Below are 25,425 nucleotides of genomic sequence, written 5' to 3' on the forward strand. Positions count from 1 at the left end.
AAGCTGCAGCCTGAGATGAGTTCTTTCTATGGATCACTGGGAGGCCGTGGCCTCCTTTCTAAGGGAGCTCATAAGGCAGCCTGAAAACTCTACCTCTTGTCACCAGGTTTGCTCCACTGGAACAATGTGGCAATCTAAAAATAGAAATATAAAAATGATTGATCTAGATCAAACCAGTTCCTGTGAAACTGTGATGATCACTGCAGTGAAGCAATTTCCAGATTTCATTCATAGAGATTCTTTTTCTTCTAAATGTGTATGTGTTATGTTTCCCGGCAGAGGTGTGCTTCCCTCTGTTATATCACCTGCTTTATATTAGTCTTCATTTTCAGAATATCAGATACTCTAGAGACCTCAAACTTGGAATCAACGTGGAGTGATCTGATGCGGACTCAGAAGCAGGCACTCCTATTTGGCTGGTTGTGGTCGCTGCAGCGTGGACACTATAACTATCATCACAGTGATGCCCGGAGGATGTGCCTTTGCCTGACTGTATTGGGGAGTTTGGAGATACTTCTGTAGCACCAGAAAGGTGCAGTTCATTTATCAGTGCGTAGCTATATGTGAAACGTTCAAAGGCAGCGCATGCCTTGTTAGTTGATCTCACCAAGATGTAGTTGTTAGGAGTAAAACTATCATATGTGCACAGAGCAAGACAGAAGCTGCTGATAAGGTTTCTGTGTGAAGAAGAAGAGTGAATGTAGGAAGGAGTTAATGTCAGTGAGTCCAACTAGCATATTCGTGCATATCCTTCTGGTGTCTGAGGCACTGGGGCTGTTTTATCATCCTAACTGCTTCTAAAATAGCGAGTTGCAGCGTGCAACCCTTGCACGCACCTGCACAGGAGCCCTCGTGCACAGGGATCAACCTGCAGGGACGCCGCGCTGCCAATAACCTGCTCACACACTTGCAGAAAGCGTGACTTGCTCTCCCAGAACTGGAAACAGCCCAGCTGAGCCCTCTAATGCGGGAATGGAGCGACCTGTCTGGTCACTTGCGTGTAATTATTTTGCTAGACTTATTTGGACATTTCAGATATACTGGAAGTTTTTTGTTTGCTTTTTTTTCAAATGCAATTTGCAACATGTTCGCTTTCAGATCACTTACAAGTTGAGTGATTGCCTTTGAATGCTTGGTTCTGCCCTTTTGTTGGGCTTGTATTTGTTGGAGTTTATTCAAATGTGATGTTTGAAATTCTGATCAAGGATTTAAAAAAACAAATCAGGGCTGCATGGTGACTTCACTGTCTTGAGTCCTTTTTAATACGAGAACCATCTTTAAAATGATGTGCAGATATCTGGGAAAGGTATATTCACTCCTTGATGGTATATAGTCCATGCATAAGTACTTCATTCCACATATACGTTGTTATTTTCACACCTCTTTTTCCTGGACTGATGTGTGTAATGGTACCTGCTGATTTCTTCATCCGTGGTTTTGTCATCAAGCATTTGGGCTCAGCCCATGTGGTAAAGGGACAGAACTTGGGAAATGGTAGAATCTTCTGATGGTTCTTAGCATGCTTTGAAGTCAGTTTGTGCTTTCAGTAGCACAGTTTTGCTATGTTTTATACAAGGGTAATACAATTTACCTGTATCAGGCAGGTATTGCAGGGCTGTTTGCATTGAAAAACGTGGAGACCTTTGGCTAGCAGTGCCTTTTTAATTTTATTAGTCAATTCTTCCCTTATACACAGCCTACTCTTCATACTTCTGAAAAAGAAATTGGAATTAGCACTTAGTAATTTGCTGTCCTTGCCTGAAGACGACGTACGTTCCCACTGATGGACCTAGGAGAACATGTGTCGCAGCTGTACAGCAAACCAATCTATCACTTGACAAAGGAGAAATTTTCAGCTTTTTTTACCTGAAATAAGCAAAGCTGTTGAAAAGAAAGCAAGTTTAGTATTGGAAGTTCCTACACACCCTGGCTCTTTTTTGTAAGTATGGTCCACACTTTGACAGCACAGCTTGTGCCCAGTTCTCACCTACCTGACCCGCACCCAAGCTGCTTGTGCGACTGCTGGGGGAAGAACCATTGTTACCTGGAACAGTGCTGCCTGTTGCTTTCTCCCGATTTGGTCTTTAGAACGTGCTGTAATCAGGACCTCACCGCTGACAGCTCTTCCAAGAGATGTGCAGAAGTGCATTTCATGAGCTGGTGCCTTCCTGATTTCTTTGGTTTCTGTTTCAGAGGTCTTAGTCCCAGACGGGTGCTGCAGCCCACCCCGTGAACATGGGTCAGGTCTTGCGAATCACAGGGTTGCTACATCATGACACACACCTTTAGTGGTCTTTGTACCCTGCTGTGTGTGCTAAACTCCTTAAAACTTTTCGGTGGTTGTCACTGTTGTCGTTACTTGTGTTTTTCTTCTGAGGGAGAGATGGGTTGTGTAGAAATGGTAATTGATAAGTGTTTTCAGGTAATGAACTTTCCATAGCCTCTCTACAGCAGAACATGGTAAGATGATGTTTTTTACTGATTACAGGAGTTTTGTCTTCTCAGGCTTTACCCCTTGTGTCACCAAGTTTGGATTCTAATGAAGTCTGATAGGCAGAAAACTCAAGTTCATGTGCATTCTTTTTTTTCCGGTAGTTAGATGAGAGCTAATTAGCGTCCATTGATTTGCAAAGGACTGACCCAGTGTCTAACCCTGCATCGAATTGGAAGTGTTGGGGGGATTCTAAATTGTCTAGCAAGTTTAATGTACTTGGCCATCTTTCTGCACAGTGTCTGTGCAGTGGTCAGGTGGCATCTCCAGAGCGAGTTTGTGGCTATTGTGGTGAATTTCAAAAGGAGCTGGACCTAAGGAAAGGCTGAATGTGTGAGAAGTCAGCATAGTATCTGCCGTCCCACTTCGAATTTCCATTTTAAAACATTGCTTTTTGTGACTTCTTGATGAACATAAAATAATACTAAAGAGAAAAAATATACGTGATCATCCTATGCCAGCTAATCCCATTTCTCTCCTATTTCAGCCACATCAGCAGAGTGATTGTTGTGACTAATGGTAGTTTTCATATACTTACATCGAATGCTTCGGCCAACTCAGGCTGGGTTCCTGCATAGAACCATTATCTCATTGCTGTTCTGTGCATCCCAGAAATGGATTGTGTATCCCAGAACACCGTGCTGCATGACTTCAAAAACGCATGATTGGAAATGATGGGAGCTATGTGACTTGCTCATCTTTCCTTTCAGATGTAGTTCCAAAGAGATTTTAAAGGTTAGATGGGGATCAACCAGAAAACCAGAGAATTATAAATAAAAGCCTTTTAAATAGTGTCAGACTTCAAAAAACTAACTTGTTTTCAGTTGAAGCCAATTTTTTTTGTTTTGGAAATGATGATTTCTGGGTTTTGTACTTTTTTTTGGTCTTAACTGAAACAATTTCTAGAAGCTTGAGTTAGCCAGATGTTTCTGCAGGCGTGAATCTGCCTTTTTCAATGTAAAAGCACCTGTTCTGTCCAACTTTTATAATGACTTAGAGATGATGAGTGTGAAAAAGTGTGTGTTTTGGAAGAAGCTGTCTGCATTTTTCAGGGTGTACAGTTCAAGCTGCTTGTGGTGGATTTTATGGATGGACAGCTTTTGTCAGTTAAAGTATGTATTGCATGTCTTTCCACACTGAGACAACTTATTTTATTACCTGGAGAGGCAGTAAGATAAGCCCAAAATTGATCAAAATGAGACCTGTTAACCCTTCTGAAGTTTTCTACTACTCCAGTTTGGTGCTCCAGGTGCAGAAGTTGCCTTGTTTAAAGCATGAAGCCGTGTAGCTTAGCTACATACAGAGGGTAGTAAATGTAGTGATGGTTTCCACAACCACAGTGTCCTGTTGCAAAGATGTGCATTCATATGTATCGGATGTGCTTTACTGCTGGTTGTTTTATGCTGAATAACACAAAGAGAAACTGCAAGCAGTAATACGTAGTTGTGCGTATCGGCAATGACCACAGGGACCGAAATGTTTTAGTGCTTCATTGTTCTACCCTAACAGAAAGAAAAGAAAAATCAGGCCTCTTTGTATCTCATTAGGTAAATATGGGCAGTCAAGATGTACAGTGGAGTCTTCCTCTGATCTGATTTACACCAGGGTAAATTTGAAGTAACTCTGTAGGAGTTTGAAGGAGTGAAGCCAGTAAAGCCTAAAACTGGAGTGGTCCCTCGTGGGGTGTTCCTGGTGTTAATCCTCTGGATAAGTGGGAGATGTGGGTCCAGGACAGCCAAGGGATTTTTTGAGGGAGCCTCGGAGCATCGTGATCAGCAGTGCACCTCTCCTCCAGGACTGCCCAGGTTGTCCAGGCTCTTGAGTTCAGCAGCTAACTGAATATTCCGTTGTGTAGCATCACACATATTTCCTCTCGGAACTTTGGGAAATTTAACAAAACGTTCACGTTCAGCAGTAATAAGTGTCCCTTTATAAATGATGCTGGGTATCTCAGAAGTATCTGTAATAGACTGTGTAGAGCAGAATCTGCCAAGGAAAGATTTTGTTTCTCAATTGAAACAAAATAGTGTAAATCAAATAGTCTCCAGCGTAAAGTGCTGACGTTGCTTTTAGCAGAAGCCACTTACACAACCCCTACTTTCAGATTTTCATTTTTCTTTTTTCCTTTCCCCCCATATATGTATTTTTGTAGCTGTGAACCTTTCACTACTTTTCTCTGTTTCTCTCTGCATCAGTTTATAGATTTTGTAATTCTTGTGTGAATAGAGGCTGTGCGACATTAAAAACCGTAGACTCTTCTGTGAAATTTAACTCATTGTATCTCTTACCTGCTTGCATGAAAAGTGATAGTCCTGGTTCAAAAACAAGACACCTTTTTCTTAGTCACTCCAAGGGTGGTTCAAGAGCAGATCTCTGGCAAAACAGGGTCTTTTGGCTGAAGCATAAAGCTAACATTTTAACGTATCTTCATCTGTAAAAACACCCTGTTATTTTTTTGTGAATAGTGAGCCTATTGTGGGTAGTGATGCTGCTAACTCCTGCATCCTGGTCAGGTTCCAGCTTGGATCGTTATCAGCATAAATCAGTTATTCTCCTGGAAGCTTTATTCAGATAAATTATCTGCACTTCCTGTCTTTAATTCTTACTGTGTTGTTCTGCAGCGCTAGCCCCTGTTTCACATAGGATGCATTTGAGATTTGAGTTGAGGCAATCGCTGTATGCGCTGGAGGATACAATTTGGTATTAAAGTATATTTTCCTTGCAGGCTTTCCTGAAAAGATTTTATGCTTCCTTGATAATGTCTGGAGATTCTCTGTGTTAATAAGAATTGTTTTGTTAATTGGTTGCAGAATCTGCTGCTGTGGAGTAGTTTGCTTTAATCAGGATCTTCACATGAATTTAAAACTGCATCTTTCTGGACAAAATTGCAAGCAGCATTAATATGATTCCTCCTTTCTACTACGTGGTCTCTAAAAATGCTTATATCAGCCCTGTGTATTTCTTCTGTATGCAGGGTTGGATTCAATCTGTTGCAACATTATCTCTAAGGGGATTAAAATCTTCTTGGAAATAATCAAAATCAATTATTAATTTATTTTCAAGAAGCTTCGGTGAAGCTGTGTGTGAAATATGAATCTATCATTTCAGTTTCTCAGAAATTCAGCTGTGTAATACTGTGCATGTGGAGTATACTTGCAAAAAATGTCAGAAAGCTCCAAAGACAGGAGACCACATTCTGTGAAATGGGTGGGGAAGGGCAGTAGCAGTTTAAGATTCTCCCCTGCTATCCTGCCTGCCTCATTCTTGGATGAAAGTTGCTGTAGAAGTGTAGAGCATTAAGATGAAACCTCCTGGATAATCAGGACTGTGACTTTGTTCTGCATGCTGGAGCAGGGCCCACAGTTCAGAGGCCGCTCGCTGCCTCCTGCGCCCACCAGCAAAAGGGTCAATTAATGCCCACAGCAGGAGCGCAGCTCCGGCCTCCGCCTACAGCGGCTCACCGACGCTCTCTCGTTATGGACTTCAGCTTATTAGCAGCGTATGCTGTTACTTCCTCATTTATCTGAATCCAAGAAAGTTTATTTTACCTCTTTAGCCATCCTCCTAACTGATTTGTTTGGGGTGTTTATTTGTGACTGAGTCCAACTTCAGATCTCTAAGAGAAGTGTACCACGTTGTGCGCTGATAATTACAGTTCAAGTGTGAGGAGACTTATTGCCAATATAGAACAAAAAGTAGTAGCTTCAAAATATTGACGATCAAAGCAATAAAGATGTGCAGCCTGATAAATTCACCCATTCTTAAAAGCTGGCTTTTCTCAATGAACGTTCTGCAAATGATTTTACTTGAACAATTTAATCATAGAATCATGGAATAATCAAGGCTTGCATTTTAAATCAGTCAGTGGCTTTCTGTTTGCAAAGGCAACTTCCGCAGTACAGCCTGTCCCATTTCACAGAGGTGTGGAGGCACCAGCTGGGTTGAGAGCATCCTGTCTGTCCACTGGAAGACGAGTGTTCTGAAGAACTCGGTACCATTAATTGTTTTGCTGTCGGCCATTGTGCTAAAACATGGCACTGAAATGCTTACTTGGTGTGGATGGCTGTGCAGATTGTGTTTCATATTATAATAGCAGTAACCTATTATATGTATGCATGTAAATGGGATGATGCTAGGATAAATTTCCTGAGAAACAGGCTTTGAGACTGAAAAGTGATTGTTTATGGCTATAGACGGAACAACATGACTTTTTAAACCTGGTTTGTGTATTGGGTTTGCATGGCATGGTTTTGGTAGCAGGGGGGATGTGGAGGTGTCTTCTGAGAAGCTGCCAGAAGGTTCCCTCCTGTTTGACAGAGCCAGTGCCAACCGACTCCAAGATGGACCTGCCACTGGGCAAGGCCGAGCCTGTCAGTGGTGGTGGTAGCGCCTCTGGGATAATGTAGTTAAAAAGGGAGAAAAACAGCGGCACAACAGCAGTTGCAGCTGGAGAGAGGAGTGAGGACATGTGAGAGGAAGAACTCTGCAGACACCAAGGTCAGTGCAGGAGGAGGGCAGGAGGTTCCCCAGGTGCCGGAGCAGAGGTTCACCTGAGCCTGTGGTGCAGCCCATGGTGAGGAGCACGTTGGAGCAGGGGAAGAGTCTGAGGAGGAGGGAGCAGCAGAGGTAACGTGTGATTAACTGACCACAATCCCGTTCCCTGTCCTCTGTACTGCTTGTGTGGGGAGCTAGAGAAATCGAGAGTGAAGTTGAGCCTGGGAAGAAGGGAGGGGTGGGGGGAAGCTGTTTTAAAATTTGGGTTTATTTCTCATCATCCTATTCTGATTTGATTGGCAATAAATTGAATTAATTTCTGCAAGTTGAGGCCGTTTTGCCCATGATGGTTAATTGCCGAGTGATCTCTCCCTGCCCTTATCTCAACCCATGTTGTACTTTCTCTCCCGTCCAGCCTAGGAGGTGAGTGATAGAATGGCTTTGGGTGCCTGGTGTCCAGCCAGGGTCAACCCACCACAGCCCAGCAGTGTTTTGGTGGCCAGGATGTGAGCTGTTGATTCCTGCTCGGTAGTCTGGTGGGCATTTCTGTAGAGCTCATCTGATGGAGTTTCTTTGGAACATTACACTCCCTGTGGAGGAGCTGAGGTGATGACTTTGGCTCCCGTGCATGGTATCCACAAGGAAGAAGTTGCAGCAGCCCCGTGGTGTAGTGAGCTCTCTGCAGTGATGTCTCACGGCAGCATGAATCCCGCCTGGAAGCAAAAGAGTGCCAGCCTCTGGGTGCTTGGGAGAGCTGAGCATTGCTGTGTTTACCCTAGAGCACATACCAGGCATCTTGTGACTCCTAACTGGTTAAATATGGTAGAAAACCTGATAATAATTGCCAGTGGTTGGGAGATGTTCCCGCAGGAGCAGGAGCTGTGTTCAGGCCTCTGGGCCGGTGACCGCCAGGCTGCAGGCGGGACGGCCGGGGTTTGCTGTGCGCACCCACAGCCCAGCCGGGCTGCCAGGGACAGTCACTTCACAGAAATTGCATCTTTTTCTCACTTGGGTGCTTTGGAAGTTCTCTTTGCAATCTGTACTATGCAGAGATGTGGGTTTTTTTCCCTTCAGTCAGCTATCTACTCCTTTTCCTCTGTTCTTGCCTTGCTTTGATAGGAACAGATAGACCATAATTTTTTTTAAAAAAAGCGCTATTTCACTTCCCAGATAGAGCGAACAGGCCTGTGTGAATGGCACCTTCTGTTCCTCGTCTGCCTGGGTTCACCTCGCACCCACCCGCCTCGGTGTCAGTCTCATTCCCGCTGCGTTTGCTTCACTCTCAAAAACTCCTTTGAGAGTGGGCAGGTTTCGCACGGAAGTAGTTAAAAATCCCTGACTGGCTCACATTTCCCCAGAAGTGGCGTTAGTTATTCCCAGGGTAGGTTTACTCAGATCACTGGAGCTTCCCGTGAGTCCAGTTTGGCTTGCGCGATGGTTACAAATCCCTGCGATGGTGCGAGTTTCCCGCAGAGCTGGGACTGCTGTAGCACTGGAGGATCCTGGTGCCCTGCGTGGAGCCTGTGTGTAAACACAGGAACAGCGTGAACGAAAAGCCAACAGTATGATTCTTCAGCATTTCTTCCGTGCCTTTTGCACTGACACGAGATTTCTGCAGCTCCCAGTGATGAACCCCCTAAAACAAATGGCTGAGATTAGTATTATTTATGGATAAGCACAGAGATCATTCATTCCTTTCAAGCTGTTTATTTTTGGGCAGCCCAGTGAAACTGATGAAACTGCCAGTTGTCTGAAATGCTACTGCCAGTTGTTTGAATGAACGGTATTGATTATAGTTACAGGACTATTCATCTCATACTGGCACACGTACAATACATGTATTATAAAAATGTTGCCTCTGTTGACAGCTGGGTTATGAAATGATACACTGAATTATATGTCCTTATAGGCGGTGCATACATAGGCTTCTCTTAATCCTAATTCAAAAGTATTAAAACTTACTCGCAGGAACACAGAATAGAGTATCAGACTCTGAAGTGTTATAGTACCTTCATTAGAAACAACCAGTTAGCAAATTTATGTTGAAATGAGCTGACACAATGAAACCCCAACGGGTACTAACTGGTTCAAACAATCTGCTGCGGAGGTTGAGAAAATTTTATTTTATTAAATGAGTAAAGGATTTCCTAGAAGATGCAGATACAAAAGAGACCATTTAAATCTCTTCTATTACCACACTTTCATTTTAAAATCAAATAAAACCTTGAGGCAAGCCCTGTTTGCAGTGCATACAGCAGTAGTCCTCTGGCTTCATAGCAAATACCTTCATCTTTCTGATTTTTTTTATTTAAAAAAAACGGCAGTCATGCAGTGATTGTGTTCGTCTACGCTTTTCATCCAAAGTTTTCCATCCTTCATTCTGTCGCTTACTTAATGGTGCGGATCCCTCTTGCCTGGGTTGCTCCATCACATTGGCTTTTGCTGTGGGATTCACTGGAGGGAAGCTCAGCAGATGGTCCTTTGGCGGCAGCTTCTGTCCCGTCATTGGAACAGTCTGTTGTTCTAACTCAAAGTGAGTTAGAACAAACCGCAGAAGTTGAAATTAATGAAACATAGTTATAGCTATGTTTTTATTCTTTTCCAATGCAATTGCATCAGGGATTAAATGCACATCTCCTGTTTGTGCAGCAACATCTGCTTATATCAACGACAAAAACTTTAAAATTAGATGTACAGCAGCATCATTGTGTAATATTACTGTAGTCAGTGATGTCTCTTAATAAGCTACACAACAATGTGATTGCTTGATTCCTGAGGAGAGCCTCACAAAGGTGGGTTAAGTTTTACAAGGTGAGATGAATTTCTCACTTGCTTCCCTTGTTCTCCCAAAACTGATATTCAGAGATAGACCTTTTAGGAGAAGAATTTAATGGTCTCACATTTCCCACATCATTGGCTCTGATTAACTGACTGTGCTTTGGATCCTCTTCCTCATTTGGGAAGTTTGAGTGGACTCTGTAGATACAATGTTTTTAGAAAGAGACTTCAGAATGCAACTTGTCAGAAGAGTGCAGCTCGGTAGGGCATGATTAGTTTCATTTATTGGCTTGACCCAGCAAATTTATTCTGCTGAGCTGAAGTCATGAAAATCCTAGATATTGTACTTATTTACCTTTGTTTGAACTGTCCTTTTGGTAAAAGAAAATATTTTTATTGTGACCATTTGATGGTTTCTCTTTATTCCCTAGGAAAGGACCAAGTAAGTGAAGGGAAACCTCAGCTTAGAAAAGATCCAGAGGCAAGAGAGTTAAATTGTGCTTCTTTCTAAGATGTGAAATTGCTTGAAAGTACTCTCTTCTAGGGCACAACCTTGGTGCGTTTGCTGGTGCTGTTCTGAAAGATTTTCAGTTACTGTATCATGGATAGATTTTACGGAAGGGAGGTTTTCCTTCTGAAGAACAGAGATTAAATCATACTTGCTTCCTTTGGAAGTAGTGTGTAGTGTATATCCATATATTCACAGCTACAAAATTACCCTACCTCTGTCAATCTCTCTCTCTGTTCCTGTAGTCCCTCAACCAAGCAAGAGGACAAACTCAGAGTGTTTAATTCCTCCAGAGTAAAGAGGAGGCTCCTGTCCGCTGGCCGACATCTCAATCTGTGTAAAACCTGAGAATTTTGATGGGATGAAAGATTTTTATCGAACGTAGATTAAACCAGAAAACAATTCCAAAGGTTCTGTGCTTAACGAGACACTGTGAATTTATGGGTTACATCTACTCTGTGTGAAATTGTCTTTCCTGCTGTCTTTGCTCATAGCACTACCATGACTGTCATTGGGATAAACCAGAGGGAAAAAACATTTCTTCGTTTTTTCTCGTTTATTTTTACAAGTAGCAGCAGTTTCTGACTTGTTGCAGGATTGCATCTCTGTGGTTGTTATTCCTAGCACTTTCTGTCTTCATTTTTTATACAGTAACAAGAAAAAGAGAAAGGACTGGATATAGAAGTATGCTGTTAAATCTATAAAAAATTTTGAGAGTGCTGGGCTGAGTGTGAGGCCTTGAAAATGATCTGTAAAAGCTGACTTTGTATCCACCTGAGGATGGAACAGATACGTTGAAGAGGATGAGAAAAAGAAGCTGGGATAATATCAATTTACTACTTGAACAGAGGAGAATAAACTGTTCAAATACAGTAGCTCAAATCCCGGTTTGCTTTCCTTAATAGGTTATCTTCAATAGGATTTAATTTAGGAGTAATTGCAATAAGCTATGGAAAACTGGAGAGCCAGGAAGGGGTGGATTTTGTTTGGTTTTAAGTTATTTTGTTGGGTACAAAATAATCTGGGAATTTCCAGTTCATGGAGTTTGTGATTTGGTGAATTTGCTGTGGTTTCTGTAGATCTCAAGATTTCTTGCAATATTGGACTGACAGTACTTAACTAAAGCTGGAGACAACCTGCCTACCTTTGCTTTTCTGGCATATTTTTGCAGACTTTTCTTGGTTTAGTGGGAAACTATAAAGGTCAGTAGCTTGCTGTATATCCATACAGTAACTTCAGGGTTCACATGCTCCTAACCAGAAAGGGTGTTATAAGTGTATTACTGTAATGAGAAAGATGAGAAACAAATTGGAATATTTTTAAATGTTTCACATTTCCTTACTGCAGATTCAACAGTGAGTTTAGCCCCAGAGGCAAAGAACAGCATAATGGAGGGACTTGAATGTCTGGGTTTTTTTAGAGGTGATCTCCGTAGCACCGGAGGTGAGAAATATTGTCTGGGCTTCTTTGGGAAGCTTGGAAGAGCTGATGAATTCATCAGTCCCTTTTGTGCAGCTCTACTGGAGGATTTAAATCTTCGTGTCTTCAATTTATTAAATTATTATGAGAAAGTCATTCTATTGTTATCAAATCCATTTTTCTTATGCAAGTTTCTATGCTATTTTTGTTATAGAAAGGTATTGTCTCACTGATAACATTGCCAGTGGGAAGGAGGGCTTGGACTGGCTCATGTAAGTGGAAAATACACAGAGAAAATCAGAGTACAAAGAAGTCTTCTGTGCCTATAACTGACATTTCTTGGAAAATGATGTCTCTTATGCCTTCTCTTATAGTCTGGAGAGACACTTCACTTAGTCCATTAATCTATCTGAAAAGCTTTACTACCTGAGTTCAGCAAATAAATCTGTTCCAAGTCCTACAGAATTTTCAAGTCCAAGAGGATCTGTTGATGGGCCGCTTTGAAAAGGTTGACACTGTCAGGAAGTCTCTCCAAAAATCAGATTAGGAAAATTCATTAACAGTAGCCCAGCATTAGCTCTGTATGATGTATTAATTTAAACAAATAGACACATTATCATAATCATTTCTGTTGTCTGCTATTTTGATAAACAGTATGGAATTACATAAGATATGTGTGTATGTGTGTGTGTGTAGACAGATTTCCTGGTTTTGAACCTCAATTTGTGATGAGCTGATTTTTGCTCAGTGACATGAATGCTTCTCTTGATGAGTGTTATACTTTTTTTAACAAAAGTTAAAATTCAGTGTCATTAATCTATAAAACCTGCAAGACATTGTGAATTAATTTATAAGAAATGAGTAAAGCAGAAATTTTGTGTTTATATTTGGTACGTACACGAGTACGTTGACTTTAAGGCGTTATTTACAGTCTCTGACTAGAGTCACATTATCAGTTTCTATTGTGTTGTACACAGCGAGCTGCTTTTTTTTAAAACCTATCTAAAAGGGAGCTGAAAAGTTAATTGCGTTCATCATGTTCATGAAGCAGTTCATCCCGTGGTCACATCTGTGGAGAAGGGCTGCCCGGCCTGCAGAGCCTGGTGGCGTCACCCAGGACTGTCCCCGTGTTTCTCCCCAGTTTGCAGTCTCTTGGTAAGACCCTTCCTGTCCTCAGTGCAGTTTTGCTGACCTCCTGGCACAGGTGGTGCTGCACACGAGGGATAACCAGCGATGGGGCCAGGCCTGCAGGGTGACGGTGGCGTTCTGGAAAGCGCTTGTTCTGCAGAGCTGCGGCAGCGGTGCCGCCGGCTGGAAGCCTTTATTGACGCCATGAGCTGTATTGCCACCTCTCGCCCCAAATGCTCCAGTTCAGCTGTCTGGTGCTGACAGATTGGCTGTAGTGACTACTGCCACAGAGATACACGCTGCCATTTGAAGGCCGTATCCCTCAACTTTGTACTGATCTGGGTGTTGTGCAGTTGTGTTTGAGACGCTGGTGAGACTCTTCTGCTTGTTCCTTGGCTGAACGATAACCCCCAGACCCCTTTCTAAGAGGTTTTTGGTTTAAACTGCATAGCGTGTATTAGATGTCTTCCCTTCAACTCTGAAAGGCATTCTCCCTTTTGAGCAGCTTGTGGGGCTGGTGGGATTAGGATGGAAAGTGATCTCTTAACAGTAGGAGGTTGTGGATTGCTAGGATGGCTTTAAAAATAGAAAATTTGGCTATAATTTGTGGTGCCTGATCTGAGAACTTGAACTGGTAATTCCTGTGGCATGGCAAGGACTGACTGGGAGCTGTGGAAGGGTCACTGAAGCGACGCTTACTGAGGGCAGGATCCACAGCACATTGCTCTTTAGAAATTCATACTTATTTTCTGCCATAAGAACTAGAGTTTTTGTTCCCATGACCAGAAAAGATTTGGATAGCGTTGCGGGTCCTTTGTTGTTTTGGACTTCCCCCTGCCTCAGTTTTCCTCTCCTTCCTAAGTTTATGCAGTGTTTTGGTGTCAGAGAAGCAGTTTTGGGTGTGTAGAAGCAGCTTGACCAAGGTGTGGTTCTTCAGGTGTGTGCAGTTCTAGAGAAATTCAAGTGCTGCCCCACACTGCCACTGTCTATGACACTCTGGGTTTCTGATGAGGACTTCTAGGACCTCTTGAGTAGAACCAAAGGGCTGCTGGTCTGGCTTTGGTATGAAGCATTTAGCTCTTCTCTGTCAAGAGAAGGTGCGGGAAGAGTTCCACTTCTCTGTCGCCATCACAGTCTCATGCTGTTGCTGATGATTAGTGAGATTGTTCTCTGTGTGTGAATGCAGCAGGGTCTCATGGGGCACAGAAAGGAATGGATTTGCACCAGGTTAACATTTCGCTATACTACTGGCTGAGAGCAGGCTTTGAACCACTACTTAAAGTTACCACAGTCTGTCCAAACCCTCTGAGATGAACAAACAATTTCAACCTAGGCCTGTCCCACTTGACCGCCCTCTCCTCCTCAGAAAGCGCAGCAGTCAGTGAAGAATTAATATGTAACAATGTGACTTTTCTCTTACAATCAGGCTTTTGCTGTACCATTTCCATCAATTTTGGCTTCCGCATTATTCAGCTGTGCACCAGACAACTCTTATGTGCCAATTAACCCAGCTTGATAAATAGTGATTATGCATAATTTATACAGAATAATATTCTTCTTGTTCCCTGTAAATAATGCACTGGCTTAGCTGAGGGTACTGGTCTGTGAATTACTGTTAGATGTGCTTGTGAAGGTTCAAGAGGCCGGTAGCAAGAAGGACGCTTTGGACTGTAAGGCAGATAGAAATGATACCAAGAATAAAACCAGATGGGGGGGTGCTTTTGTTTTTGTAAGGGAAGATGGGATTTCGGTTTTGCAGTTCTGTAGTTTGCTCTTTCAGTGTACTGAACGGCCCTCTCGGCTCTAGTCCAGCTCTCAGTGAAGTCTGTGGAAGCTTCTCCGATGATGCTGGTGGGTACTCGATTGAAGCCCTAAGGGGCATCTTCAGATGGTATCCCTGGCTGCTGAAGCCAGGTTTTCACAGCCATTCTCTTTCCTCTTCTGCGTTAGCTCCTCTGAAGTCTCTCAGACTGACAAGGTGACCGCAGTGGGACACAAGGAGGGGTCAGAATTGCACAGCCCCATGGACCTAGAGAAAACAGGGGGAGGAGATACAGAAGTGTGAAATCTAGTCCACTGGTCCAAGATGTGCTGGCAGGGACAGCGCTTGCTGGAATACTATTGCAGAGCCTCCAGGAAAGTGTTCGGGACTGTTGCTCTGGGTAAACTGCGCTGTCTGTCAGCCAGCACCATGCTCTGCATGCGCAGAGCCAACTGGAAACCCTCCGGAGCAGGAGACTGCTTGCACAGCTGCTGTTCTGGCAATAGCATCCCCTTTCTCCTTGGACAGCCTTCATCCTGGCCTTCAGCTCGTGGTGAATTTTACCCAGTTCAGTGGTTCCAGGTGTGTTTGCCATTTTGTCTCTCCTATCTCATTCTCTGTAATATATCCCCACAGGCTTATAAATGGCATCACCTCAACAGACTCAGCTCATCTTTCATCACACTGCCAGTGCCTTGCTTTGATTTATTGCCTTTCACCACAGTGGCCCAGAATGAAGTCAACTTCTGAAATCACTTAGGGAAGGATCTGCTGAACAAGCATACATTTAATAATATGCCTTCACCTTTCTACTTCCTCCATATTGGGGTGTTCAGTGAAATAAGAAATCCCTTGGGAGTATCGCAGTGCTGGAGACGGCTGCTGCTCATGTGCAGCCCTGCGGTGCCTTTGCCTTGGGCAGCTGCGCTCTGTTCAGCCCCGTGTTCTGCCTGCCGTCCTCAGCTGCAAAATGCTACCATGTTCTCATGGGTGTGACTTGATTTCTCTTCATACCAAAAGCACGTGCATTTCTCTTAGCCTCTTGTTTGAAGTATCAATCAAATATGTGAGATAGATTGTCTTAGAAGATGGTAGCAACAGCTACTGAGATACTCCCTGGTCTACCACATCTTGTCAAATTAACATTAAAAATGATTTTTTAACCTGTGTTTTTGTCCCAAGGCAGAGTGCTTAATGGCTTGTGGAACTCTTATTACTTTGAATAAAATTATAGGAACATCCATGATTTTATGTTAAACTATAAATGTTACAATGTGTTTATTAAAATATGCATATTAGTAGAGTATAGTGGCTGCCTGTGAGTAAATGGCTGCTAAATTTCCTTGTGTTTTATAACTTAATAACCTTTGAAAGAATAGGGTTTCTCCTAATTTTTCCTCTGGCCAAGATTTTTAGAAAAATTCCTTCAGAAAATAGGAGATACAGTTAGAATCCAAAGTGATCACAACATGCTGGCATAACATACTAGGTTAAAATGAAAAGCATTTCAAGTGGTGCAATAGATGGAAGCAAGTTGTTTAACTTGTGTGTTACATATTTGTGTTGCACGCACGCTGTCCGTGTTTCTGCAGAGATAAGTCATGAAACACGAGTTGGAGTCTCGGATGTGAAGAACACAAGTTATCGTTGTTTGCTATGAATATATTTAAACTCTCCTTGGGAAAACTTTGCCGGGTCCTCTGTGTCCCTCACACAGGTGTTAGCTCATCTTCCATGCTTCAGGGAGAAAGGAGTGTGTGGTTATGTCTGTAGGACAGACCAAGCCTTTTCTCCAAGGGCAAAAGCTCAGGGAGCTGCTTTACTTCCACACATTAAGTCGCACAACTTGAGGCTGGTGCCTGAACTCCTGGAGTCCAGGGTGCTGGAGCTGCCCATCAGGAGCAGAGTGCTGGTGTTGCACAGGCTGCCGTTGCTGGCAAGGCACTGATTGTCCTGGAGAAACTGAGCAGAAACATCTCTTCATCAAAGCACGAAAGGCGGATACCGATGCCTTCCCATGCCCCCCAGCCGTGAGTTTAACTTGCTGTGAAGAGAAGCCTCTTGCTGCTCCTCCTGCAAGTATCTCCTCTGCTGTCAGGACCAGCATCAGCAATAAGTGGAAGGAACTCACAAATAGCACACATATACAGCGTTTAGACCCAAGTTATGCAATGGTGTTACAAGTCTTCTTTCTAAGAGATTTTGTTTTAAACTGCGTAGTGTGTATTTGATGTCGTCTCTTCAACTCTGAAAGGCGTTCTCCCCTGTGAGCGGCTTGTGGGGGTGGTGGGATTAGGATGGAAAGTGGTCTGTTAACAGTAGAAGGTTTTGGATTGCCAGCATGACTTTAAAAGTAGAAAATTTGGCTATAATTTGTGGTGCCTGGTCTGAGAGCTTGAACTCCATCTTGTAAAGGCCCAAGCAAGATAATGCAGTGTTCTGATAGCACATACTTAAGCATACTCCTCAAATACCTAACATATTTTTAAAATCATCTTCCAAAAAATCAGTTGATTTGTCTGGCATGTACATATCTCCTCTCGCCTTTAGTCCATTTTATGCTTTAAACCCTTATTTTGTTTCCCTCAAGCTCCAATAGATGATACTTCAAATTGAGCCATGATAACCTGATTCAGAGCCTTTCAGAAGGAATGTTCTCATAGAACTCCGAATTCATGGTGTTTTAAAATAAACATGTGATTCCAACTAAACAGTCTTTTTATAATTTGGACCTACTGGTAAGGGGCCAATACTTTTCCTTGAAAGAGGGTGGATTGACTCCTGTGTTTCTTCCGTCATCAGAAATGTGTTATAAATCCAGAGATATTTGGGTTTTTTGATGGAAAGTGAAACATACATTTTAATTTGGTAGGTGCTCATTTGATAGATACTTGCTTTGTGCTTCAATTTCATAAGGTTCTTCAAATTTTTTTCTTTGTTTTTTTAGCTTTGTGGCCAGTGACCTGCAAACAGGGGTGGCTCAGGCTCCACATAATCTTAGCTTTGGGAGCAGCTTGGGAACTAGACAGTAAGCAAGTGGGTAATAGCAGCACAAGTAGCGTAGCTGCTCAGGCCACCTGCAGTACGTTCTCTGCCCGGATGAAGAACGCTTTTCAGAGAGCTCAGCACAGCGTGCTCAGGACAATCCAGGTGGTGTCCCACCTGACTTTCTGTCTGTCTTACAGTTTACAGCTCCAGGATGTCCTTGTTATTGACATTTTAAATATATTAGCTAGTTATTTTAAATACCAAAGCTTTATTTGCATATACATCACATTGGCAGTTTGGGAGCACAGGTTTTTGTCCTGGTTTACCTTTTATCTGAGTAAAGTCCCGCTACTGGACAAAGTACATCAGATGCGAAGGTACCTTTCTCTGAGTGCTTTCCGAAACTGTCTTTCGTCAGCCTTTCTGTCTGAAAGGATCAGACTTCAGATGTGCGTTGGTCCTGAGTGACCGTCGCAGGTCTCAGCAGCACCTCTTGGCATCAGGGTGTGCACGAGGCTCCGTGCTGCTGGTGTTCCTGCTGGCACCAGGGCAGCCTGAGAGGCCTATTTTTATTGTTGCAAGCTGGCATTTTTCATACACTCGTAAAATGCACACAAATGTTCCAGTGTGAATGGAAGATCCAGCATGCAGCAAATTCATGTACATTGTTAGGCTTTTATTTGACTCTAGTAGTATATATATATAGGCCAAAATGTGTAAAGTTTAATGAGTCGAGTCGTGTATGTCATAAATAATTGGGCATACTGAAGGAATCCAGGGTTGTGGTCGTGCATTTGTACAGCACCCAGCCCCCAGGAGCTGTACTTGCGATCAGGGTTCCGAAATCATCCTGGAAAGTGGATAAGAAATAAAGACTCATTTAATAACTTGTGATGGAGTTGTGACAGGGTGACAAAAGTCATCTGGAACGGGATCTTGAGCAGAGAGTGTTTGGGGATGCTTGGATCTAGACATTTGTTTTGGATTGCTTTCCAGTAAATGGTTTGTAAGGTATAATATGAATGGATTAATCCTTATGCCTTTCATTTGTAATTTAATAATGCTTCCCTCCCAGTGCCTGAACGTACTGATTTGATTTTATTTGCTCTTCTAAAAAGAAATGCAAACTGAACTGTCTGTGTTTGAAGAAGGCAAATAGAATGAAGCAAGCTGAGTAGTTCTTTATAAAAAGAACTAAATAAACGCACTGCAGTTATATCACCGAGAAAACTGTTGCCATAAATGAAGTAATGAAAGTAAATCATACTTTGTTTTGATCTCTGCTTTGAGGTTTTGGGTTGTTTTTTTGTGTGTGTTGGTGTGGTGTTTGTTGTTGCTGTTGTTTGATTTCTTGTTTTCTGTGTTTTGAGTTTTTTTGGTTTTGTTTGTGTGTTTTGGGGGATGTTTTTATGTTTCTGAGGGCACATCCTTTGTTAGATAGGATGAGAAGTGATGCTATAGCAAATATCTCAGGAGGAGTTATATCCAATTCCAAGTTATGATTTCTTGGTTCCCTCGTGCCACCAAGAATATTCACTATTAAGTATTTCAGAAACTGATGTTTCCAGAAATGCTTCTTTCCTCAGCTGAATTTTAAACAGCTCCATGGAATATTTTCTTATTGACAGAATTTGGTGTCTTAACAAGTTAAATGTAAAAGCTAGCTTTATTTGCCTTAGGTAAATGCAGTTCATTTCATTTTTAATTTTTAGTGATGAATTTAAAGGAAGCTCTCAAACCTAATTGCCTGGAGAGCCATGCAAAGTAGCTCCTTCTGCATTCAGGGGCAGTTGCTGTGCTGATCTGAGGGTCCCTTTTCATTCAGTGTTTTGAAAGAAAGCAAGAGAGGCACTGTCGATCTCTCCAAGAACCTGTATGCTTTCTGTATGAAGTGATGTTCGTGATAAACCTTGCATTATTACAGCAAGGAAGTCATAGGATGGAGCCTTGCATAGAATATAGCAACTGCTCTGAGATACACTGCATATTATTCCATTATAAAGTAGTGCCATTAGTCTGTTGGCAGGGGCTGGCAGTGAGAATGGTCTGGAATCCAAGACAACCGGCAGAAGAAAGTGGAGGGAATAAAATGATTTCACAGCTGAGGGAAGCACAGAACACAAAACCGAGGCACCGGCACGAGCAACGTGCAGCAGCGCAAGTTGTGGCTGCGCTGGTCCCAGGGCGCTGCGTGATTCTCTGTGACCCGGCCTCACGGTGCCCCTGGGACACAGGACGGGTTTGTCAGACGTGCTTCATACGGACAAAGGGGAAATTACTTGTCCGCACAAATAACAGTGAAGGAGTGGTGTCCAGGGGACTGTACCTCCAGCCCCCGATTCCAGAACCTCCCAGCTGTTACGGCCCTAGGCACTGGTTGCCATGCCGGGGAAGATCCAACTTCTGCAAGTCAGTCCTTAATGATAACATCTAGTGGAAACGGTGCTTTAAGATCCACCCATTAACATATTTTCTCTTGTTGGATTTATACATCTTTTCTTTAAACAAGCAAAATCCAAACCTACTTTTAAATCTTCCGGGTAGTGCTTCAGTAGTTTGTAGTAAGAACTGAAAGTGAAAAAAAAATAAAAAAAGGTGTTGGAGAAGTTTTGAGTGTAGCTTCTGGGCAATAGACTGTAGAAATGTCAGAGCACATACAGCCTTGCTGTGTCAGGAGTACTCACAGTCACTAAAAGGCAGAAGAACTAAATACCAGTAGAAAGCAAAAACATTAATTTTAAAAATACACGAAACGTCTAATAACTTGTGTGAAATGGGGCATCTTTGGAGACTCTGGCCTGGAGCCTTCCTGGGATCCGAGTGGAAAAAAAAATCACATTTGGTTAATCTTAGCACATTTCTGTGGCGGGGCTGGTTGACTGGAGGCAGGATGGAGCTGCTGGTAAGACAGCAGGCTCTGGGGTTCATTGGGTCACACTGATAGTTATGGTGGCTCAGCTGCTATTGGCTACAGAAACAAAGGTTTTTATTTGAGTTCTTGTTTGCTTTTGTTATTTGATGGTTGGTTGGTTTGTTTGGGGGGTGTTGTTTGTGGTTTTGTTTGTTTGGTTTTGTGGTTTGTTTTGGGATTTTTTTAAATCAAATTCTGCTTACCACTGTGATCACTCTGGCTGTGAGTGTTTTCCTTCCTTGGCAGGGAACAGCAGGCTGTCACACAGAATCCCAGAATCCCAGAATGTCAGGGGTTGGAAGGGACCTGGAAAGCTCATCCAGTGCATTCCCCCCATGGAGCAGGAACACCCAGCTGAGGTTCCACAGGAAGGTGTCCAGGCGGGTTTGAATGTCTGCAGAGAAGGAGACTCCACAACCCCCCTGGGCAGCCTGGGCCAGGCTCTGACACCCTCACCAGGAACAAGTTTCTTCTCATCTTTAAGTGGAACCTCTTGTGTTCCAGTTTGTACCCACTGCCCCTTGTCCTGTCATTGGTTGTCACTGAGAAGAGCCTGGCTCCGTCCTCCTGACACTCACCCTTTATATATCTGTAAACATTAATGAGGTCACCTCTCAGTTTCCTCCAAGCTCCAGAGCCCCAGCTTCCTCAGCCTTTCCTCGCACGGGAGATGCTCCACTCCCTTCAGTATCTTTGCTACCCTGCTCTGGACTCTCTCCAGCAGTTCCCTGTCCTTCTGGAACAGAGGGGCCTGGAACTGCACGACCTGCAAGTTCCTCATCTTCCCTCCACACACTTGAGGATTCACAGGCTTCTGTCACGCCACCCCTTCCTCCCCTGCACATGACGGCACGTGGAGCTGCCTGGCTCTGGGAGCAGGCCCAGGCTGAGTCTCCATTAATGAATGCTCACCTTGCACCTAATGGCAAAGTGATGGGTTATTATGATCTCCCGTTGGATAACTGCTCTCAGCACCTTTGTTCCTTGTTTGTGCTGGTTGCAACTTTTACAGATCAAATTATAAAGTGACTTGGAAATGGATTCGCATCCGCAGTATTAATAACTATAATTGAGAGCAATTTCATAAAGGCATAGCTCAGAAAAAAAAAAAAAAAAACACATCTCTTTTTTGAGGAATGGGCTTGCATCAGGATTTGTTTAAATCACTTCTTTAACAGCCGAAGTACATGTTTAACCATCTGCCTTTTTTCAAAAAGGGAAAAACAAACATCAATCAACTGTGATTAATTAAGGAAAACTATCAAAGTTCTTACTGGAGCATGAGGATTGTTCTGATTGTCAGTAGAAAGTAGTTTGTAAAAAGAGCTTAAAGTTAAGGTTTAGTTAGCCTTCTTAAAAATTTGTGTATGGATCAGTGATGTTAGAACGGTATTGTAATTAAAATGAACCTAACCAAATGTTTGGGTTTTGGAAAACAAGTAACGATATGGCTGTGGGTTCATGGGTGTTCAGTAGGTTCATCTGATCACATAGGAGATTAGGCACAAACTAAACAAAAGACCTAATGCTACAAAATTGCGAGTTCAGAAATGCAAATGAACACTGAGGTCCAAGATATCTGTCCTTTCAGCTTCTCCTTATAGAAACAAAGGTTTATTTGCCTTTTAAATGGGCCAGTAAAATCGAATTGGCACTGTACAGTGCGTGCAGAATAGATGGTCAAGAAGCGTAAACTATAAGAAATAAGCAGAGGAGCTTAAGAGATGAAGATCTTTCAAAACTAATAGAATACAGATAGACTATAAAAGTGTTAAGTCCTGAAGATTTGCAGTGAATACAAACCTGAATCAGGGGAAATAAGACTGGGCAGAAAGGTGCAATTGTTAGAAGATATTTTTAGGAACAAAAACTTATTAGGAACACAAATTGCAACTATCTGAAAGGCCAAGCCAGGAGCTCCCACCTGCGCTGGGATGCTGGGTGCGGGCAGCAGCTCCGTGCTGGCTGTTGGGTGCTGTTTGGAGAAGGTCCTGCTTACGGTCAGGTTGTCCACAGACTCTGATTTTTTTCTGAGATTATTCACAAATTGATAATGGGCTCTTTATGTAAATGATCTCAACCTTCTATGAAAATCGATAGGCCTTAATTCAGTGTTTTAAAATAGCCGTGAGAGTCAGTATTTTGTCCAAAGGACAAAGATGAACCGTTTTCAGACTGTTGACCATGATGCCTGGGTGCATAAGAACAAGAAAGAGCACAAACTGGACCGGTTCTCAGGTGGTTCCCAGCACAATGCAGAGGAACTGGTCCATACTGGAGCTGTCGCTTACCTTCAGCATGGCACCTGTTCTCTCTGCTGAGCCCCCATGACTCTTTTTCAGATACTCTGTCCCTGTAAGTCTGAGAAATCCCACTCGAGTCACAGTTCAGAAGTATTCCTGAGCCTTATGCTTTATACCTGATAGGAAATTACAGGTGAATCCAAGATCATTTGAAATACTCTGGGAATTTAGGGTCAGGAGATGTTTGAGAATATGTTTTGTTTCCGTTGCAGGGAAGGATGTTTCCTGAAATACTTGCTCCTCTCTGCTTTCTCCACAGGAGAGAATCTACAGAAAAAAAATCTAGTAAACTAGGCCATAAATAAATATGTAAAGAAGCCTGATCTGTGAGGTACTGGCCGGGTGTATGTGAGGACGCCCAGCTCTGCAGGCCCCACATCAGTGACTATTCCCATGGAGTCAGAGGGCTTACACGCCATTAAAATGATTTGGAGACTGCCACACTTTCTACTGTAGTCTTTATTTCTCCCTTTTTTCACCTGATAGTACCTTTTATTTGTTACTTTAGCAGATCATTTTTATGGTAGCTTTTCTACTTTATATCCTGCTGGTATATAGTTTAACAAAATGCCTTCTGAAACAGTGTATTTAATTCCTCAGTCATGCCGCTGGGAATAAATTACTGCTGTATTATAACTTCTTTTATATCTTTTCTTTAATGTGGTTGAGAACTTCTGCAAACTTTTATTTCAGAAATCACTACTTCTTATTCCCTCTCTGTGCGTTGTGTGCCTGTCTCTTCTGTCTGCGCCAGCGGTTGGTACCCACGTCTGGTCGTCCTGTTGCAGCAGCTTAAACACTTAAAGAAATTCCTTAATAGCATTTATATTTTTGCATCTGGATCTCCAGGAAGAAAATTGAATTTTCACGCCCGGCTACCTGTTTGAGGTGCTATCCATGATGAGCTGATACTGTGGAGAATCCTTTTTAAAATTACTTTAACAGGCATTAGTGATTCTGAATGGTAGCACTTATGGTGGAAAATGTTTCATGATGGTACTTTTGGAAGTAACGATGCTGTATATTTCCATGTAGAAATCATGTCGTCTTTACCGGTGATTACTTCCCCTTGCTTTTTGCAAAGTTAAATATGCAACATTTTGGCCAAAGTGGTTAATGGGGCTAGTTGAAAACTGATGTTAAATGCGCTTATTGACAAGTTAAATTGTTAACGTTGAATGAACATTTTTCTGGGAAACTTATTTTCATTACGAATGGGACTTGCTCATCTCAGTGCAGGAATGTTTTGATGTAGAAGGGTTACTATGCTGTAGTGTGTTTCGGTTGCACAATCTTTATCGTGGAGCAGAGCCCCAGCATCTCACATATCAAGCTCCCATGCTCTCTCTGATGTAGTCTCCTTCCATGGAATTTTACAGATAAACAATGTAATTCCATGTTTCTTTTTAAAGAATATGGAGAGATTAGTGAATTATAAAAACATAGCAGGACAAATCACAATCAAAAATGTGCTCGGGCCAGTTTAATTGTGGCAAAATTGGTACAACTCACAGCTACACTGAAATGAATGTATATTATCTCATTAATTCATTCCATCTTCTGCATCATGCAAAATAATTTCAGGATTGGTTAGAAGACTTATTTAAAATATACTTTGAAATTTTGTCTGTTCATTGTATGTTAAATCCTAACACCCAATCTGTCTTTTTCAGTCTGTTCACAGTTTTCCAGAGGAGTTTATGCCATCTTTGGATTCTATGACCAGATGTCAATGAACACGCTGACGTCATTTTGTGGAGCCCTTCACACATCCTTCATCACACCCAGCTTCCCAACAGATGCAGATGTGCAGTTTGTCATCCAGATGCGGCCAGCATTAAAAGGAGCCATCTTGAGTCTCTTGGCTCATTATAAGTGGGAAAAGTTTGTGTACCTCTATGACACCGAACGGGGTAAGCACCATCATTTGAAGTGATTTTTCTATTTCATAACTTGCTGTAAGTACCACCAGAATCTGTATGTGCAGCCCATCACAGTTTTCTTTTGGATGCAGGTAGCACATTCTGATGGTACTAGGAAAGAAGTTTATTCTGAAGAAACTAAAACAAATGGATGAATGAAACGAGAGCATCTTTGTATTAGTGATCGTTTATAAAGAGGTTGTCTGGAGGATGGTGTGAGCAGTACAAGCCTTCAGTTTGGAATACCGGGTTTCCATGGAACCACAGGCTCAATGCTTGCCGCGGTTTTTGAGTTCTTGCAAAATACAAAAGTTGGCACTATGAAGTAGGTTTTTAAGCAAGACCTTCCACTGTGTGTGACATCACAAATCCCACACCACTTTACATAAATGCACATTTCTCCTGTCACTGGACAAAGACAATCCATGCTAAGATACACTCTGGAGATGTCTAGGCATCAATAACAGTCTAAAAATAAAATGCATAAGATGCATTAGGGCTCTGCTGGAGAAAAGATGCTCTAGATATGTCACATAGATATCCAGAGATGAATTTAGATACACGACGAGAATGACCAGAGATATGTTTTACTAAATGAAAACCTACTAAAACCAGTGTTCCCATGCTTAAGACAATTGTTAACCACTAAGCAGCACCAAAGGCAGCAGTCCTGTCAAAAAGAGATCTAAGCATCAGAAACCATTTTCTGTGAGGAATCTTG

At 42.5% G+C, this 25,425-nt stretch overlaps 1 protein-coding gene across 5 annotated transcripts in view; it reads left to right on the plus strand.

Annotated features, from left to right (window-relative positions):
* GRIA3 (glutamate ionotropic receptor AMPA type subunit 3) overlaps positions 1-25,425 on the plus strand; it is a 145,110-nt gene that overhangs the window by 7,114 nt on the left and 112,571 nt on the right. For all 5 annotated transcript variants that reach the window (XR_010652109.2, XM_071813445.1, XM_065846475.2 and 2 more), the window contains exon 3: positions 24,456-24,695. Coding sequence is in view for 4 of the 5 variants with exons in the window: in XM_071813445.1 (XP_071669546.1) it covers positions 24,456-24,695 (240 nt within the window). In the remaining variant the exon portion in view is untranslated. The remainder of the gene's footprint in view (positions 1-24,455; positions 24,696-25,425) is intronic.

Source organism: Patagioenas fasciata, chromosome 11 (assembly GCF_037038585.1).
Source record: "Patagioenas fasciata isolate bPatFas1 chromosome 11, bPatFas1.hap1, whole genome shotgun sequence".
Lineage (NCBI taxonomy): Eukaryota > Metazoa > Chordata > Aves > Columbiformes > Columbidae > Patagioenas > Patagioenas fasciata.